Source organism: Pimephales promelas, chromosome 3, assembly GCF_988280905.1.
Source record: "Pimephales promelas chromosome 3, fPimPro1.hap1.1, whole genome shotgun sequence".
Classification (NCBI taxonomy): domain Eukaryota; kingdom Metazoa; phylum Chordata; class Actinopteri; order Cypriniformes; family Leuciscidae; genus Pimephales; species Pimephales promelas.
Window position 1 is genome coordinate 12,279,401 of NC_142771.1, and position 12,015 is coordinate 12,291,415.

Genomic DNA, 12,015 nt, shown 5'->3' on the forward strand with positions numbered 1-12,015 from the left:
TTGGTAGAAAATTCTTTATTTACCATGCATTGAGGCATACGAACATGTAACAAAAACCTTAAAACACTGAATAAAGTCATGAACACTTTTCAAGTCGAGGTCTTTAACTGTTTGAACAACATAAAGGCACTTCTTATAATAAATGTACACAAGGCCAAAGATTTAACTCTACGGAACATAAAAAGATGATCGAACATTAAAGTATCTGCAATATTTAATCATAAACATTGTTCTATGATCGATTACGCATATGTAGTGGCAAAGACAACATTCTTCAACAACCCTGTCCAACAGCACAATGAACGACACTAAATTGTGTTTATATAAAAACCATAAATATAAACAAACAAAAAAAAAAAACCTAAACATCAAAATTCAAAAGGTATTCTGTAAAATGGCCATTAAAATGCGTGCCAATTATTGCAAAACTTTAGACATTTAAATAAATCCACTTCAAAAAAGCCTCTGAAAAAAATCAGAGGTGTAATTTGACCTAATTGTGGTATTATTCCTGTATAATAAATCTCAATGTATGGCCGACGAGACACAGACGTCAACCACGTTTGATGCGCTTCATAATTAATATGATTGTCTCTGGCTCTCTAAGGCACGGTGAATATGAATATGGCAACGAAAGCGATTTCAGGCACCTCCAGTTATCCCAATGCCTCACAGAAAACATGCACGCACTTTACGTATAACCCTGACCGTCGGTGTGGACTAGTTGGCCTGGTTCTTCTTCTTCAGAACATTCAGAAGGTTATCAGACATCAGATAGGGTCGTTCCGAGCTGCCGTCGTTCCTCTCCAGGTCCTCCACTGCGATAAACGGAGAATGTGAGAAAAGAGTTGAGGAACAAACAAGCCATGGCCTATACCTTTAACCATAGGAGGAAAGGAAAGTGACAAACTCCTCACACACACACACACACACACTCACATGTAAACAGACCTAAATAACACATGTACCTTCTTGCATAGTATTTATTAAAGATTAAAAAAGACATTAAGCATCCAAGAGACAGTGGAAAAGGCAGCACATAAAGTTAAAGGCGTCTCAGAAAGGCAACAAGGTGTTTTGGTTTTCCAAAAACGGTTGCAAATTGCTATCAAAAAAACAATAACCAACCTTAAAGTGCATTCAATAGATATGGCTTACAATCTACATAATACAGAAATATTATCAGCAGTTTAAGAGTAACATTGGATGTGCACTCTATCGTAGAATAAAGCAGCAGCAACAAATTAAAGCAGCCAGTACATAAAAAATAATATCTAAATGCATCATTTATCTGACAGTACGGACAACTACCAACACTGAATCACATCATTTGATGAACAGTGTAAACAATTATATTACAACCAAGTTGTAAAATTAAAAACAAATATTATTGGAATATGTATTAGAAGAAACTACTATTTAGGTCTTTCATGCTTGCTTCCATGGGTTGCAATTATTTGTGAAATTTACTGATATTTTTTACGTAAAAATAAATACTACGCTGAAAAAAAAAATGTAGTGCCGAAACAAATTTCAATCAGAAGTTAAAGCAATTTCACAAATAATTATGAAATCAGCAAACAACCCATTTAATTAAATTAAAACATTGAAGTAGAAAGATTTTCTTATAAAACATACTCCAATAATCAACTATGAAAAATATTAGAACTATGAATTGATTTTTCGATTAAATAAACAGGCTACTTTAAAGTCAACTTGAACCTTTTTGCATGATTCATTGTTTGTCTTCACATACGATTATTAAAATGTAATCATAAGCCCTTTTTGTTTCATAGAGACACTTTTCATCATCCCAGTGCCACTATTGTTTTCATGATTAACACTTTGCAATTAGATCCAATCAGTTATGCCAGTTAATGCATCAGCTGACATTAAAGGTGCATTGTGTGATATTTAGGATGATCTGTAGACAGAAATGCAATATAATATACATAACTATGTTTTCAGTGGTGTATAAAGACCTTATTAATGAACCGTCATGTTTGTATTACCTTAGAATAAGCCTTTTCCATCTACTTACAGTTAAATTGCCATTTTGTGCCGACATGTTGCCCTAAATGAATTTCGTCGCCATGTTGTTCTTTGTGCAAAAAAGCTAGCTAAAGTCAGCGAATAAAACACTGACACAATGATCAACAAGTAACAATATTTGCAATAACCTATCATTTTACTGAATAATAAAGTAAACAATGTCTTAATTTATCTTTGTAAATAAACCTCATTGCTTAACTGGCAACTCTCTGCGGTCTCAGACGACGACATCGCCTGTATGCCACCGTAACTTTTGATGGTTGCAATTCGTAACCTCACCACTAGATGCCGCTAAAAATTACACACTGCACCTTTAACTAACAACAAGCAATATATTTGTTGCAGTATATTAATCTTCGTCAAAGTTAATTGATAAAAAATACAACTGTTCATTGTAAGTTCAAATTAGTTTAGGCACATCAAAAGTTGTATTATTTAATTTGATTTGAATTTTAATAATTCTTTTAGTAAATCCTGAAATTAACATCGACTAAGATTAAGAACTGCTATAGAAAACATTACTCATTGTTAGTTTATGTTAACATAACAAATGAAACCTTATTGTAAAGTGTTACCATTTTTATAATTTAAAGGAGTCCTATGATGCTTTTTAATGTTTTTCTTTTCCTTTAGTGCGTAATGTTTACGATCCGTGAAGTTATAAAGATCATGGTTTCCCACAAAGTGATTTATTCCATCTAACAAAGATTATTAATCCAGACGTGCCTAAATCGTCCCTCGATCGTCTACGCCACAATGTGAAATATTAGCATAATGGAGGCCTAAGGCAAAGTGTGAGAAAAACTTTTTTTGAACATTAAAGCATGTTGTTCACCTATTCAATTAAACCCAATACACAGAATAATGAACTTTTAAAACACATCACATGACCCCTTAAACATCTGTTTCATTAGGTGAAACGTCACATCATATAAGTAAAGTAGGTTGTTTAATGTTGACTTCAAATAAATTATTTTCGGCAAAGGTTGTCATTTCCCTCTCTATCCTATTACCTTAAATATTATCTTACCATACATTAATCATTATCAGTCGATTAAACACATGATTATTTAACTGCAGTTATGATTGAATCTTGTGACCATTCAGTCTCTTAATGTAATAAATGAGGTTATATTTCCATATTACGACAGCTTTCGACCAGTTTAACAGTTTTTGCCGGGCTCCGTCAGCTGGATGGTCTCGTCCTGTGAAGCGGGGGTCCGAGCCGCGTCCGCGTCCTTCATCAGAACGTCGTGCAGCGATGCGGTCATGTAATACGGACGCGCAGTGGAGCCGTCATTACGCTCGAGGTCTTCACCTTTATGTGGCGTTAGTGGGTTTAGTAATGAGTGTGTGAGGTTGTCAGGAGGTATAAACAAAGAGTAATAATGATTCATGTGTGATATTTAGATTGTGAGGAAAAAATTTTCAAAATGAAGAATAACCAAAGGAGGAATGATGAGAAAAGTGTGGGAAACAACAATAAAAAGAGAAAGAATCAGGTCAGTATGAGATGAAGGGAAGAAAAGCACCAAAAACAGATTAGAAACACCTCATAGTAACCGCAGAGTAAATGATCAGTCTAGCGAGCCATGAGAGGTTTATTAAGGGCAAACCGAGCTACACACACTGCCATGCGCAATTAAGAGTCATTAGTGGCTTAAAAGCTTCAGATATAATATTTCTCTAAATGCAAAGCTTTACCATTTTTAAAAGGATCCAAAATTACACTTGTTCAAAAGTGGACTTGATATTCATACTTGAACTACTGGATTCTGGGGTGAAAACGCTTATTAATGGCAAGTACTCACAGAAGCAGAGGAAGAGTGTGTCCACACACATGGCGTAAACGCTGAAAAACCCATGGGCGATGAGGTAGGAGCCCACCAACACTGTCTGGAGAAACAACGCAAACACGTGTTAAAGACAGGTAGCATACACTGCCATCCAAAAGATTTGTTTTTTAAAGAAATGTATACTTTCATTAAAGGGATAGTTCGATTTGAAATTATTTTTTGATATGTTTTAGCTTACCTCACAGGCATCCAAGATGTAGGTGTCTTTGTTTCCGCAGTATTTTCAATTTTGATATTTTTAGGTCAAACCGTTCTTGTCTGTCAGTCATATAATGGAGGTCTATGGTCACCACCTCAAAGAGCATGCACAGAGAAGTCCAGATTAAACATGATTGAATGACTCGTAATGTAAGTACACATTGATGGCCTAAGACACAAAAACATCGTTTTTACCTATATTTTGGAAGTTTTACCTTTCACTGTGAAGATCTAAACATATTTAGATATATCGAAATGGTCTTCCATTGCAATTTCCTGTATATCTAAATATGTTTAGATCTTCACAGTGAAAGGTAAAACTTCCGAAATCTCTGTGTAAACAATGAGTGACATACACGTCATTAGATCATGTTTAATTTGGACTTCTCTGTGCATGCTCTTTGAGGTGGTGACCATAGACCTCCATTATATGACTGACAGACAAGAACGGTTTGACCTAAAAACATCAAAATTGAAAATACTGCCGAAACAAAGACACCTACATCTTGGATGCCCTTGAGGTAAGCTAAAACATATCAAAAATTAATTTCAAAGTGAACTATCTCTTTAAGCAGGGAAGCATTAAATTGATTACAAATGACCTTTAAGAAATGAACAGTGTTGGAAAAGATTTCCATTTCAACAGAATCCTTAACAACAACAAAAAACTCAACATTGATAATAATCAGAAATGTAAACTGCAAATGTTGAGCATCAAATCATAATATTAGAGTGATTTCTGAAGGATCATGTGACGCTGAAGACTGGAGTAATGATGCTTTGATCACAGGAATAAATAACACTTTCACATAGAAACTGTCAATAATATATATTACTGTTTTTACTGTATTATTTAGCAAATAAATGCTGCCTATATCCTTATTCAGTATATAACATTTTCTCATGTTCTCACTCTCAAACCACTTACCAAAATAGGAACCCAGTAATAATGGAGACTGGGTGCAGCACCCTTAAACGCATCCGTTTGTCCTGAGAAGAAGAAGAAAGCGAAGATCCCTGGGGAGAAAATGTTTAAATTTAGTCCAACTAAACAAGATGAACGTTTTACAACTCATGAATTTTACCATCAGCAGTTAAATCTAATGTTTAGTTCAGTATTATTTAAACAGTCTAAAGCAGAAAACGTACCCACAAGCCCAACAATAAGGAGTTTTCCAAGGAATAAGATGAAATCGGTGACCTTATCCAGGACTACAACCCTGTGACGAGAGTGAAACACATGTTTTAAATCCTTCTTGTTATCAGCATCACATTTCATTGTTTGTTAGTATCTAAAAAAGCACCAGTTATGGTGTGAAACACTGTCAATTTAAATATGTCAAACTCTTGTATTCAGTTCCAGTCTCTTCTATAGTCAGTGTCAGGGATCACCCACCTGATTGCATTTCTCATCAGGAGCAGGAAAGCATCGCTTGCTGACCGGCAGAAGTTTTTCCCGTATATGGCCACCTGTGGCAGAGGAGACATTTATTCAACAAAGACTCCATATAGGACTATATTATAAAGTTAAAGTACGTAGGCTTCAGACTGCCTCCTCTTTGACACATTAGTTCATAGTTTCTCAGGCTGAGAGTGATAAAACTACATAAAACACCTCAAAAAAGTAAATAATAGTTGTTCAGTGGTGTCCAATCATGCTCCTGGAGGGCCACTGTCCAGCAAAGTTTAATCAAACACAATTTGCAACTCCTGCTAACGTTGTGGAAGGACACCAGAGGCCGTTTTTGTTTAATGGATGCCATTGGATGAGACTTCACTACTCTGAATAAACCACTTTTGTGAGGAAATAGCTTATGGTTTAATGAATCGACAACCCATCGACTAATTTTCTAACTTAAACATTCCTTTTGGATTGATCTATTTAAGTTTTCACTGAAAAAAAAACACTTTTTTTTATAAGAGAAGTCACTGACAATTGCGTGAGAGGCTCAGTTTACGCCCCTACTCAATAATTTCTATGGTATTAGTTGAGTAATGGACTGTCGCACAACTCTGAATGAAATTCAGTGACTTCAATGTTGTAATGTGATTGGTTATCAAGGCACACATGATCCAAGTTAGCCGTTACACTTTCTCCAATAGAGCCACGGACACTCCATGATTGAATTCGAAATCGCCCTCTATAGCCTCAATCACTATTCTTAACATTAATCCACTAATACAGTTCACTTCAAGGAGTGAATGAAAACAAATGAGTGGATTCGGACAGCTGAATCCGGCCGTACACTCGTTATTGCAGTGCATTGTGGGATTGAACAAGTGCAGCCGATAACGTCCACTATGGTTTCGGACACTACTAAAAAATGGCTATCCTCTCAAATAATGCCCTATCTAGAGGTATAGACCATTTCACAAGATGTAAACAACACTGGTCCAGAAACACTTCCTGTTTCAGTTTGTAACCGTTTTCTTTATTTCACATGTTAAGGAAACATCTTAAAGATGTTTGTTTAACTTTTTGATTTAGTTTTATATGTTCTGTTGATTGTATTTTATCCCAGCTTTTATGTAGTGTTAAAAAACTGAAACAGGAAGTGCTTCTGGACCAGTGTTGTTTACATCTTGTGAAATGGGTGATTTCAGCTTCTAGTGAGTCTGAAGACCTTGATTATCTGGTTCAGGTGTGTTTGATTAGGGTCTGCAGGACAGTGGTATGGAAGCTTGTTTCCGCCACTGAATAAAACAAAAAGAAAAAAATAATTGTGACTTTTTATCTCACAATTCTGACTTTTTTTTCTCACATTTGCGAGTTTACATCTCGCAATTCTGATTTTATAACACATAATTGCGAGTTTATATGTTGAAATTCTGACATCTTTTCTCAGAATTGTGAGATAAACTCGCAATTGCGAGTTATCAGGCCAATTCTAAGGGGAAATAAGACTAACTTTTCCCTCTCAGAATAGTTTAAATCTCACAATTCTGTTACCGCCACAGAATTAAAAATAAAAAAGGTAATTGTGACTTTTTCTCTCACAATTCTGACTTTTTTTCTCACAATTGCGAGTTTACATCTCGCAATTCTGACTTTACTTCTCAGAATTGCGAGATATGAAGCCAGAATTGCGTGATATAAAGTAAGAATTGCGTGATATAAAGTAAGAATTGCGAGATATAAAGTCGCAATTGCGTGTTATAACGTCAGAATTGCGAGATATTAAGTCAGAATTGCGTGTTATAAAGTCAGAATTGCGAGATATTAAGTAAGAATTGCGTGTTATAAAGTCAGAATTGCGTGTTATAAAGTCAGAATTGCGAGATATAAAGTCAGAATTGCGAGATATTAAGTCCCAATTGTGTGTTAAAAAGTCAGAATTGCGAGATATTAAGTCAGAATTGCGAGATATAAAGTCAGAATTGTGAGATATTAAGTCAGAATTGCGTGTTATAAAGTCAGAATTGCGAGATATTAAGTCAGAATTGCGTGTTATAAAGTCGGAATTGTGAGATATTAAGTCAGAATTGCGTGTTATAAAGTCAGAATTGCGAGATATTAAGTAAGAATTGCGTGTTATAAAGTCAGAATTGCGTGTTATAAAGTCAGAATTGCTAGATATAAAGTCAGAATTGCGAGATATTAAGTCAGAATTGCGTGTTATAAAGTCGGAATTGTGAGATATTAAGTAAGAATTGCGTGTTATAAAGTCAGAATTGCGTGTTATAAAGTCAGAATTGCGAGATATCAAGTAAGAATTGCGTGTTATAAAGTCGGAATTGCGAGATATAAAGTCAGAATTGCGAGATATTAAGTCCCAATTGTGTGTTAAAAAGTCAGAATTGCGAGATATTAAGTCAGAATTGCGTGTTATAAAGTCAGAATTGCGAGATATTAAGTCCCAATTGTGTGTTAAAAAGTCAGAATTGCGAGATATTAAGTCAGAATTGCGTGTTATAAAGTCGGAATTGTGAGATATTAAGTAAGAATTGCGTGTTATAAAGTCAGAATTGCGAGATATTAAGTCAGAATTGCGTGTTATAAAGTCTGAATTGCGAGATATTAAGTCAGAATTGCGTGTTATAAAGTCAGAATTGCGAGATATTAAGTCAGAATTGCGTGTTATAAAGTCAGAATTGCGAGATATTAAGTCAGAATTGCGAGATATTAAAGTCAGAATTGCGAGATATTAAGTCAGAATTGCGAGATATAAAGTCAGAATTGCGAGATATTAAGTCCCAATTGTGTGTTAAAAAGTCAGAAATGCATGATATAAAGTCAGAATTGTGAGATAAACTATTCTGAGGGGAGGAAAGTTAGTCTTATTTCCCCTTAGAATTGGCCTGATAAGTCGCAATTGCGAGATTATATCTCACAATTCTGAGAAAAGATGTCAGAATTTCGATATATAAACTTGCAATTAACTCGCAATTGTGAGAAAAAAAAAGTCAGAATTGTGAGATTAAAAAGTCGCAATTCTGTCTTTTTTTCTCTCAGAATTGTGACTTTATATCATGCAATTCTGACTTTATATTTCACAATTCTGACTTTATAACACGCAATTGCGACTTTATAACACACAATTCTGACTTCATATCTCGCAATTATGAGATAAAAAGTCGCAACTATTTACTTTTTTTTTTTATTCAGTGGCGGATACAAGCTTCCATACAGTGGCCCTCCAGGACAAGGATTGGACACCTCTGGTTTAGTTCAATCAGTCCAAGAGTTTCTGCTTTAAATATTACACTGTAGTGCATTACCACGCACCATAATGTAAGCGTTCCTGTTGATGAACTTGATGAACTTTTCCAGGCACCAGAAGCAGCATTTCAAACAGCACAACAGGAACTTGGCGAATTTATTCTCTGCTCCTGTGGGCACAAAAGCAAGCAGAAGAGCTCACAAACAGATTACAGAGGGCAGTGTGAGATATGCCAAGAGATAATGTTTCCCGTCTTCTCAAAAGAGTAAAGAGCAGGGTCTCTAATTGCCTTAAAAGGGTTTATTTTGCGATAATAAACAGTTGATGAAATTATGATGCAAGAAGAAAAAGGCTGCAGAGTGATTCGTAAGACATGAAACTAGAATAGCTGACAATATTCAATTATTAGTTAACAGTCATTATACACTGTAAAAAAAGATTTTTCGTAGTTGTAAATTATATTACAAAAACAAATATTAATATATTGCTATTTCAGTCTTTCTACTTCAAAATGTTAAGATTAATTTAATGTGTTACTTGCCTTTCTTTGCAATTAACTGTAAAATTTACAAGCAGTTTCTGAGTGAAAACTGTTTCTATTTTCAGTGTATGCACACATATTGGTGTTATTAACCTGAGTTATAACTGACTATAAACGTTCTGTCAAAATGTTTTCTCTGACCTTTGAGTTTGTGGTCAATATACTCCAGCAGAACCCTGATGATCTGGACGATGGCGAGGATGAGAGAACCAAACGCCAGAGAGCCTGTGTGATACCTGCGTGTAGACAAAATGCATCAATTAAACCTGAATGACACACTTCGCTAACATGCATATTGCATTGCATACATGTGTTTCTGAAGCGTACCTGAGGGATCTGCCCAGAGAGGCACACAATGGGAAAGCGGGGATGTCGTCTGGTTTTTTTAAAGCCCAGTAGTAGGACGCAAACGCTCCTGCTAGAGTCATCTGACCCAGAGCGGTGACAAAGTTGGCACACCAGAAGAACAGGAAGACGTTGTAGAACTGAAGGCCGATCAGGTATTTGTGATACGCCGTTTCCCCACCGTAGAAGGCAAACAGGCACTCAGACCGCGGACACTCTGTCTTCATAACAGAAACACTGTAGTTCTGCAGGGAATAGGGAAATGAGAAACAGGGATCATTCACTAACTTAAAAACATGAGGTTATATTAAATATTGTTAAAGAAGACTTGATTTTTCCATCAAGCCTGCTATAGTACATCCACAGAATTTTATTCCATGTCAGACAATTATATAAACTCCATTAAACAAGTATCAATCTTATATATATATATATATACACACATTTATAAAGATAAATATATAGAATAAATAAATATAAATAAATAAAATAAATATAAATAAAAATATAAAAATAATAGTAAATATAAATAAATATATATATATATATATATATATACACACACACACACACACACACACACACACACACACACACACACACATTTATAAAGATAAATATATACAATAAATAAATATATAGCATAAATAAATATAAATAACAAATATAAAAATAATAGTAAATATATAAAAATATATATATATATATTTGCAAAGATGTCAGGTAGCTGGTTTTATCAATATCTATTTATAACATACTATATATTTGCATTAAAAAAATAGAATGGTGCACCTAATATTTTAATACTACAACTGTGCCTAAATATTTATTTATTTAATTATTTATTTATTTATTGAGTATACACACCTCAGGGACGCAGGTTTGTCTGGAATATGAACATACTGTTTCGTTGAAAACCTTATAAACAGGTTCACTAGATGTAGAGAGAAAACTGGCCAGGGCAATTAAGGACTAGCATTGGTGTAATCATAACACACATACACTTTTTACAATATATAAATAATTGCTTGGTGCTGAAAATGTTGAACTATATAGCATTGCCATCATAAAATATCCCCAACTTTATCTTATTAAAAAAATAATCCATTACAAACCATTATCCCCTGCTGGCAGATGCTGTAACTACACCCTTATAAGGACAAACACATTGTCTGTACTGTAACTGACGGTCAAACAAAAGACACAAAGTATCTGTGTATTCGGATTAAATTATTTATTGAAATTTTACTGAAATGTAATGCAAACTGAATTAGATGTTTTCGCAGCTTCCAATTACAGCTTAAATGGATAATCCACCCAAAAACGAAGCAAACTGTTGATGTACGCCATTGACTTCCATTGTATCAACAAGTCAACAGGGTCCATCAACTGTTCGGTTACCCATATTCTGCAAAATATCTTCTTTTGTGTTCAGCAGAAAAAATAAATGCCTACAGTGTTTGGAACAACTTGAGGATGAGTAAATGATTTAACATTTAAATTTTTTGGGTGAACTATCCCTTTAAAGACATATTGTAAGCACCAAATGGAATTTGTTCCACCACTAGATGGCGGTGTCAACACCTGTTCCGTCACATGGTATTTAAAAAGCAACACCTGTTCCGTCACATGGTATTTAAACTGACTTGGGTTAAATCAGAAGGGGACAGGTGGCGGGAATATATGGTTCTTACCATAAAACCAATGCAATGTAAAAACTGTAACATCTGATTAAATGGACAAAAACAACCGTTCAAACGGATTTCACTGTGTGAAGTGTTTTATGTGTGAGGAACACCTTACCACCTGTCTTGGGCTTATAGGAAGGCAAGTACACACATAATGGATAAACCTTTTTTCCCTCTGAACTAAGAACTATTTTAATTTAGATTTAAGTGAGTGACTAACTATAGGATGCAAGTTCCTGTCCAAAAGCGCTAACACACACACACTAAAACTTCTGCTTGAGTTTTGAGTAAAGGATACACTGCAGTGACACCCCAGTAAGCGATGACTATGGTCAGGAGGAAGAAGGTAAAGATTGGGTAGAACAGTGATGACATCACATAACCGATGGCCCTAAAAGAGGTCGAAGAAAACCACAACAACGGTAAGCAAGAACTATGCTAAAGCACTAACACAAACCAAAGATTAAAAAGGTAAAATAACCAATGTGCCAATAAACTTTAATAATAGGAAAAATCCCACAAAACATACAAACCTGCTAGCCTCCTTTATGAGCTCGACAGCGATTCGGATTCGGTTCCTGAGGAAGATGAGGAGGAGGATGATGATGATCTCCAAAATAGCCAGAATGATTACTGAAGAAAGAAACATGTGCTCAGTGCATTTACAATAATAT

The 12,015-nt window shown here is 34.9% G+C and overlaps 1 protein-coding gene across 4 annotated transcripts in view; it reads right to left on the minus strand.

Moving 5' to 3' along the window:
- Window positions 1-12,015, minus strand: part of LOC120473080 (choline transporter-like protein 2) — a 25,872-nt gene continuing 13,857 nt past the window's right edge. For 2 of the 4 annotated variants that reach the window (XM_039662732.2, XM_039662731.2), the window contains exons 12-22: window positions 11,875-11,974; window positions 11,640-11,732; window positions 10,521-10,605; window positions 9,636-9,898; window positions 9,450-9,544; window positions 8,833-8,936; window positions 5,503-5,576; window positions 5,256-5,326; window positions 5,035-5,123; window positions 3,864-3,948; window positions 1-818 (exon numbers count right to left, since the gene is read on the minus strand). In XM_039662732.2, coding sequence (XP_039518666.2) covers window positions 721-818; window positions 3,864-3,948; window positions 5,035-5,123; window positions 5,256-5,326; window positions 5,503-5,576; window positions 8,833-8,936; window positions 9,450-9,544; window positions 9,636-9,898; window positions 10,521-10,605; window positions 11,640-11,732; window positions 11,875-11,974 — 1,157 coding nt within the window. In that variant the 3' untranslated portion in view covers window positions 1-720. Of the gene's footprint in view, window positions 819-965; window positions 3,371-3,863; window positions 3,949-5,034; window positions 5,124-5,255; window positions 5,327-5,502; window positions 5,577-8,832; window positions 8,937-9,449; window positions 9,545-9,635; window positions 9,899-10,520; window positions 10,606-11,639; window positions 11,733-11,874; window positions 11,975-12,015 lie in introns of those variants that run through there. The other 2 variants (XM_039662730.2, XM_039662729.2) reach the window with 1 other exon arrangement.